This window comes from Cyrtonyx montezumae, unplaced genomic scaffold (assembly GCF_038088225.1).
Source record: "Cyrtonyx montezumae isolate F1298 unplaced genomic scaffold, pur_monq_1.0 scaffold_19, whole genome shotgun sequence".
NCBI classification, from domain to species: Eukaryota; Metazoa; Chordata; class Aves; order Galliformes; family Odontophoridae; genus Cyrtonyx; species Cyrtonyx montezumae.
In genome coordinates this window covers 7,495,365-7,503,385 of record NW_027071925.1, presented here as the reverse complement: position 1 = coordinate 7,503,385, position 8,021 = coordinate 7,495,365, and the positions used below count along the sequence as shown (strand labels likewise).

The 8,021-nt window shown below is 50.3% G+C and overlaps 1 protein-coding gene across 1 annotated transcript; it reads right to left on the bottom strand.

Annotated features, from left to right (window-relative positions):
* Positions 1–1,045: 1,045 nt before the first annotated feature.
* CRLF3 (cytokine receptor like factor 3) lies at positions 1,046–7,881 on the bottom strand. Its single transcript, XM_065735473.1, has 8 exons — positions 7,738–7,881; positions 6,809–7,016; positions 4,889–4,976; positions 4,338–4,515; positions 3,546–3,768; positions 2,820–2,952; positions 1,707–1,819; positions 1,046–1,427 (listed from the first exon to the last, which is right to left on the bottom strand). The coding sequence occupies exons 1-8, from the start codon at positions 7,858–7,860 to the stop codon at positions 1,174–1,176; spliced, it is 1,320 nt and encodes a 439-aa protein (XP_065591545.1). The 5' UTR covers positions 7,861–7,881; the 3' UTR covers positions 1,046–1,173.
* Positions 7,882–8,021: the final 140 nt, after the last annotated feature.

Here is an 8,021-nt window from a genome sequence, read left to right as displayed (position 1 = left end):
GTGAGCATTACTTGAAAATACTCTTTAAATGCAGTAGTACCACAATTCCATCTTCTGACCAAAGAATAACCTCTGTTTGGGAAGCTCACCATCATAAATCTTATCAGATACTTAGGGGAAATACTGGGAACTTTACGTAAAGCTTAAATTAATCTTCATCTCTACCATGGACAGAGCTGAACTGTGGCACCAGCTGCTTCACTCTGACTGCCCCTGGTTCAGTCTGCGTGGGCTCTGCCTGCAGCCCCAGCCTGCCCTGCTCACTGCTGGGCACCTGTAGGAACCCCACACGTGGGAACAGCCACTCACTGTCTCTGCTGAGGGGACAATAGAAAGGAAGTGGGCTCTGCAAAGAATCACAGCTTCCTTCCATCCCTGTGTCATAAAGAAGTACCACATCCCCAAGATTTGTTCAGATCAGGCCATGAAGTCTAACAGGGAAGGACGTTCAGGTCACTGCAGGCAGTGGGGTCGGTCGAGCATGAAGTCAGGGACATCAGCATCACTGTGGATCTACTCTAGGATATAAATTCCAAGTGACCATACAGAAAACAATTCAGAAATACCTGGAAATAAGGCACGTGAGTGAGATGTGGAACAGATCAGCTCTATCTGAACAAACACTGTGGCTCAGACAGCCTTGTTCTGGAGGAATGAACAGTACCGTGCATAGAAGAGAGACTGCTGTGTCACACAGGACTCACCGTGTCCCCAGAGCTATGGCAGCACTGCACACAGGGACACGTGGCAGGGCAGCACTGCTCCAAGTACTCTGCTCTTCTCATGAGTGGTATAAATACAACTTTGGTCCATTACCTCCAACTCCCTAAAAGTGTACGGGCTTATTTCACAGAACAGCAGCATGAAGCAAAGGTAATTTCCTACAACAAGCGTACCCTGAGCCTGGAGTACAATGAAATACTGATTGAAAACTAAATCAAGTCTGAAGGGGAAAAAAAAAGAAAGTCTTACGGACTTGTTTTAAATTGTCTGTGTAACTGCCTGCTCAGCCTTTCCAGAGTAACAAATCCACTGCTTCACAATTATTCTTTGAAATGAATCCAGCAGGAGTACAACACAGTGGAGTTCAAGTAGTAGAGAGATGGACAGCAAACAGCTGGAAGCCCAGGCCGTGGAAATCACATCGCAGCGAGCATCTTCACCCCTGAGCTGTTAGAACACCAGCACTTTCCAGCCTGGGTATGAAAAGGAGCACCCAAAATACAGAGAGACACAGCACTGATCCAGCACCCAATCGAAGACCACTTCCCTGTTGTTGGAGCTGATGGTCACCCTCAGCTTGAAGTTTCCCCCCTCGGTGCTGGGGGGCCCTAACTGCACCACCTCCATGTCGAAGGTCACGGTGGATCCAGAAGTAACAGCAGGCAGTTGGTTTGTCATCTCCTTTCCATTTACAAACACTGCCCCTGAAACAATCAAGGTACCAAATGTTATTTCTCATTTTTTGCAGGTAAATGAAAATGAAAGCAGTGCTGGCACGTTGCTTTCTGCCACCGTGCCAACTGCATGCAGAAGGCACAAAGAGACCTGAGATCTCAGCAGGGATTTTAACTGTGTGAGCAGAACAAAATGCAGGTGAAGGTGCTGCCACGTTACCCAGGGCACAGAGCACTCAGTGTTGGGGTTTTGGGGGGGAGAAAAAAAACAAACCAGATTTCATTCTTCAGCCCCAAACTCAGACTCACCATTTGTGCTGATGCACACAGCTTTATCTCGCTGCAGGGAGTCGCAGCCGTTGTGCTGCTCCACGCACACTCCCAGGCTGTCCCGTCTGTCTGGCTGTCCCACGGTCTCAATTCTACCAGGCAAAAAAGTCACATCAGTCCCCAGGCTGACACGTGGTAGTGGTGTTTTCTGTTGTTTTGTTTAAATCAGCTTGGGACAAAAGGACATCAAGAGGAATGCCTGGGAGAGCACTGACAATCTGGCTTCTGCTCAGCTGGGTTTTGGTCCCGGGAGAGCCTCCAAGGAAAAAGCAAACGTGTGGTGCAAAGGGCCCTGGGCTGCAGCAGCTGAGTGAGGGTACAGCCCATGCACCCAACAGTGCTTCTCCTGCATCCTCTGCTCTGCACTGCCACTTCTGAGAGGTACTGACCCACACTGCTGGGTGTGACCCACACCCAGAGCCCCTCAGAACTCAGAAACTCAGCTGCTCTTTCATAGGAAGTCAAACAATGCGTTTTTCTTTTGTTTGGTTTTACAGTTTAAGAGAAAGAAATAGTGATCCGTCATTGCTGTCACCAAAAAATATCAAATCTTAAGCAGAAGCTTTTAAGCGTTGAAAATTAAGCTGGGCAACAGCAGCACACAATGGGTTAACAAACAGGGAAGATAAAATTGGAAGCATGTTTTACTTTCTGCACACATGGGTTATTCAGTGCCCTGGGAATGTCACTGAGATAGCAACGAGCCTTGTGCTGTAAAGCAAAGCACAGCAGATGAGTTCAGCTATGCAGGGAGCTTTAATAAGGAACTGACCCACAACATTCTACTAAAACTGCTCTAAACGAAGCTTCGAAGTTCCAAAGGCATCTCCTGCACTCAAAAGTTTCTAATGCCACTTGCAAACGAGAGTCTGATCAGCACTGATTATCTCAGAGGTTAAAGCCATCAGGAAGTAGAAGTAAAAAGGAGGAAGTTCAGACTTCACAGACACTGCCTGGATTAGGGCTGAGCCGAGCTGAACTCAAACACGGATCACAGCTCAGGTTTACAGGCAATGCAGATATAACGGAGCGCAGAAGGAACATTGGTTCACAACAGATGCACCAAACAACAGCTGCTCAGGAAGTACTTGCCTGAATGTTAACGTTTGCCCACAGAAATAAGTGGGAGCTTTGGAGTAGAGCACGCCACACGACTGAGAATCATTGCGCAGTGCTATGTTTCTTCGGCTGCTCAAGCTGTACCCCTCCAAACCAGCTGTCCATTCTTCAAAGACAAAACAGAAACAACAGAAAACAGAAGCATGAACCTCACCCAGGCTGCTGCCTGCACAAAGCACTCGCAACGTCCGCTCAGCTTTACCCCCAGGAAGCTTAAGCAGCGTGAAGCACTGCCTGGCTCTGCCTGCTTCTGGTGGAAAAATGTCTACCTGAAAGCCCTCACAATTGCAGAAAACATTCTCCAGCTCACAGGGTTCGCCAGGAGTTCACTGTTCACCCATAAAAGCTCATAAAGGTAAACCTTTATAACCACTGCATTTAGAAGTTTGAAAGTGGAAATAAAACTGAGGTTTTTTCTGTTTTTGTGACGTGTGACTGCAGGTCGGCACAAAGCACTCGGGTAGGGACGAGAGAGAAAGAAGACCATCACTTCTGGTCTGTGAACAGACACACTGCTGCTTGCCAAGGCGAAGCCGGAACAGCTCACCAACACTCCCACGGCGGGAGGGAAATCCAGGCTAGGCACAGAATAAACTCCAGGATGGAAGAACAGATTCACCACACGTTACAGACACAAACTGTAAGAGAAGGAAACCCCAAAAAATCACGGGCATAAGATGAACAGCAGTGAAACAATACCGTGGGGAACCAGCGTGGTGCAGCCAATCTGAGGAACACTCCATGGACTCCACTCCTGTCGGCCGTCTCCTCGGGCACAGACTCTGAACTGGTAATCAACATTAGGATCAATGTGCAGCACTATGAACTCTGTCTCTGAGCCGACATACACATCTTCAAAGTGACTGGCAGTGCTCTTACGATATTGCAGTCTGTAATCTTGTGGTACAAAGTCATCATCCACCTAGAGAAACGTTTCCTGCGTTAGTAAGGGACACTGCTCTTGTTTTCCTGCCTGCTCTGAAGCAGCACACACAGCCACGGCAGACACCCAGCAAAGGCAGCTCAGGGTCACTGAGTAATACAGAGCAGAAGGCATTCCTCACTCAGTGGCCAAAACAGCTGAAAGAAGGAACACTGAACACAGAGTAACACAACGTGTAACACAACGCTTTGCAGTGTAACCAACACAGATTTGGATGGGAAGTTTGGATGGAAGTGACAGCTTTTAACAGCAAGGAGTTCACACTTCTCCTTTGTGAAGGATGGGAACGGCTTCCAGGTCTTTGGTATCAAACACTTTAGGTGTGAAAGTGTAACAGCAGGTTGTTAGCAAGGGGAGCTGTCCTGTCAGGCAGACACAAACCTCAGCACCAACCACATCACTGTGCTACCCCGCTTGTAAACTTTGCCATTGTGATAAAAATCTCTTCCCATGTTATTAACTCCACACTGCTGGAGCTCTGCTCCTTTGAATCCAGAGCAAAGTGGCTTTGTCAAAGAAAATATTTTCACTGTGGATATTTTACCTACCTTACACCATCGGACTAAAATAGCTCCAGGCTTCTCAATGAATTCCTCTAACTGTACGGGTGGGCGAGAGGCTACAGTCCCATGTCTGAATATCTGATTTCTCAGTATAGTAAGAAGGCAGTCATCCAACTGGGCAGATAAACAAGGCACATCGACCAAGGAGGGCACTTCTGGTAAGCTGAGAAAGGAAAGTTTGCTGTAAGGAAAGGAGCCAGCTTCTACACATTTATGTTTTGTCCATACATTTCAATCTGTGCAGGCTTTGCAAAGAGAGAACAGCTGCAGGAATTGGCACGTGCATTTCAAAGTTCCTCAGTGATCACTGACACAGCTCCACAGGGAGCAGTGCCACCTCCCAGACAGGAGCTGCAGTGCTGCAGAGCACTCAGCTTGCAAACTGCTTCACTCAGTGACTGCCCACCCCAGGGAAACACCACGAGGTGAGGAACGGCTCGGGTCAATCTCAGGGGAATGGAACAGAGGGGGTTCATTTCAGAGGATGAAAGGAGCAGCACGCTGCCCCAGAGCAGCTCGCAATGACCGTGTCTTACCTATCTAGCTGAATATGTAAGGCTTTTTTTGTAAAGCTGCAAAGTTTTTCGTTGTGTTGCTCCACATCTCCACAGATTGCACTCTCTCCTGGAATCAAATGGTAAAAATGTTCCTGATGAGACAAATGTCCAAGAAAGGCATTTCTCACTTCAAAAAACAACCAGCTCTGACACAAATTAAACATGGAGCGTTCTCAGCATTGCTGAGAGACACTTAGCTAGAAAATAAATGATACTTCTGAAGCTCTCAGGCTTCCTGCAGACAAAGCTGTAGCATGTAATAATTTGCCCCAGGTCTCAGACAGTAGCAGAACTGGGATCGGATGCCAGAACCCAGAACTCTTAATCCTTTTCTCTACCTGCTTTAAAACAGGAAAAAGGCAGAATACCTTCTCTGAACAGAGAAGTCAAAAAGCAGGAGCTTCAAGGCAAAAAATAATTTCAACTCTCTTGCTCTCTTTGCTACAAAATAAACAGTACTGAAATAAAGAAGTAATCCATGTTTTGGAGTGTGGAGATGAACAGGAATCTCACCATGGGCCTTCCATATAAAGCAGTGTCCCACACTTGAACTTGATGGTAATTTGCAACACCAGCAAGCTCACTTCTGTTCCAAATGGGGGATTACAAACATTGCAGATCTCTAACGAAATGCAAAAGTCATAATTGGCAGCGAGAGATTTAATCAGCGTGCAGGCCTGACTCCCTTCTGACTCACGTGCAACCTCTGCTCATTTTAATGACATGACACAGTGCTCAAATTGCTACAGAGACCCACAGTGTGGGCAGGGCTCTCATGAGATCTGACCAACGAGTACAGAACAGCCACCTCTGTCACTCCCTCACCCAGCATGTCAAACCCAGCAGGCAATGACCAGCTGTGCCAGAAGTCGTGGTGCCAGGAATAAACCCTTCAATAAACCCACACGTTCACTCTTCGAGTTTGACACTGTCCTCGTGAGCAGGGATTGCAGAGCTACCAAACCAGCATGTTTTTCACTCACAGCTCAGTGCAAGTTGGTGGATTTCCTACCCGTGGGAGACTGCAATCTCAGAAACTGAGATCATGTTGAAAGAAAATTTCAGCTGAGACATGAGAACAATGCAAGGAAACTGGCAGCATGGTCATGGCTCACACACACTCCCAGCAGGTTCTCCAGCGTAGGCACAATGCTCAGGACTCCTTTCTGGAGAGGTATTTAGCATCAGCATGGTACAAACTTGGGACAGAACAATGGAGTTCAGCTGCAGGGGACTTTCCAAGACCATGCAGAGTGACTGGCCCTTACACTGCCATCCCACGTGTCTCATTCTGTCATATCTTCTGGAGAACCCTTTCCCACAGCATGGCCAGTCTGCTCCTCACAGTTCTCCACACCGTTGGTAACGTAACCACGTGGATCAGGGAATTAAACAATCCTTACTTTGGCTGCAGTTCCAATAAGGCACAGGTGACTGTCAGTTACAGATACTGCTCAGATGAGTGAGCAAATAAATCATTTCCGTTTCATTCTGTAATAAGAACTATTGGGCTATAGCAGATCTTTATCCTCACAGAGGACTGACGTTTTTTCTCAGCTGAAATTCTACTGAGTCAGTTGTTAATTTAAACAATTTGTCATTGTGGTACCCAAGATGTATTTTGTTTCAAAGCAGCGTTCATTCTAGCGTGGCAGGCTGCAGGGTGCTCCTGCAAGCACAGCCCAGGCCCACAGGCAGATACTCTCAGTCCTTAAAAGGGGACAACAGTGGACTGAAAGTAAAACAGAGGTGACTTCTCACGAGCCTACCCAAGTTTGGTCTCTTTTTAACATTTCATTTGGGAGGAGTGCAGAACGAGCCAAATGATTGTAAGAGGAACACTCCTGACTGTGAGAGAAGACCCTCTGCAAGGCAGAGCTGTGATGGGTCCTGCCTTACCTTCCCGGAGCAGATCATCAGCTGTGCTGACTCCGTGCTCTATCAGCTTCTGACACTCATCCAGTGGTTTGATGCTCTCTTGCTCTATAGTCTCCACTTCCTGCAGCAGTGACATCAGTCGCTCATCCAACAGCTTCTTTAGGGTCCCTTTTAAATCGTTAAAGTGTTGCTCAAGTACATCTCTGGTCAACGCTGCACTTTCTCTGATCTAAATTCGGGTAAAAGAAGGATTCAGGACAAAGGCACAGAGCACGCACACCTCGTACTGCCCCGAGCCACCTCAGCTGTGGATAAGGGTTTGCGTGTGAAGTGAGCTTCGCAAGGAGGGCCACGAACAGCCAGCAGTGCAGGCAGAGGGAGGGGGGAGGAAACGAGCCTGGAAGGGCACAGCAGCCGAGCACAGCGAGGCTGATTTCTGAGGCCTGAGCTATTGCAAAACGGATTATTCCAATGCAGCCAGGGAGTGGTTCTGCTCAGAAAAGCCTAAAAGTCACTGCTCGTAACCGCGTGAAGAAATACACAGAAGCACTTTTCCGGATCGCGGCCCCGCGCTCCGTTCCCGAGGTCCCTCCGAAGCCCTTTTCCTTTCAGCCCCTCCGCGCGGGCGCCGCGGGTTCGGGCTCCGCTTCTCCCGACCTCAAACTCACGGAAACAAACGCGTCCGCGCGGCCCCGACCGACGGAACCGCAGCAGAAATCCGCGCTGCCGCCACGCGCGGATCCGCGGCCGCAGGAAACGCTCCGCTTCGTTTCCTCCCCGGCTCACACCGACCAACCGGGGCGGAGGAAGGGACGGCCGCGAAGGAGCGGCGCGGGACCGCACCGCCGCGGGACGCGCTCCGGGACGGAGCCGCACCCGCCCGCCCCGCGCCGCCCCGAGGACGCCCCGCGCGGCGACGCCCGCGGGACGGAGCCCGGCCGGCCGCCCACCTGCTGCCGCGCCTGCTGCAGCCCCCGCAGCCGCTGCTGCAGCTCCCGCCGGTAGCTCCGCGCCGCCTCGATGCTCTCCCGAGCCTCCTGCAGCAGGAGCCGCGGCTCGGCCTCGGCCTCCATGGGCAGCCGCGGCGGCGGGCGGGCCCCGGAAGGACCCCGCGTCCGCGGGACGGGGCGGGGCGCGCGGGGCGGGGCCGTGACGTCACCGCGGCGCCAAAACCCGCCCGGCGGCGGCGGATCGCGGCGGTGGGCGCGGCCTTCCCGGCACGTGACCGGGGCTC

Bases quoted from the DNA above. Each gene is read 5' to 3' on its own strand.
- CRLF3 (XM_065735473.1), bottom strand. From the start codon at position 7,860: ATGGAGGCCGAGGCCGAGCCGCGGCTCCTGCTGCAGGAGGCTCGGGAG. The intron at 3,769-4,337 runs GTAGGTAAAATA...ACGTTTCTCTAG, and splicing joins TTTTAGTCCGATGGTGTAAG to GTGGATGATGACTTTGTACC. The intron at 1,820-2,819 runs GCAAGTACTTCC...TTTGCCTGGTAG, and splicing joins GGGCAAACGTTAACATTCAG to AATTGAGACCGTGGGACAGC.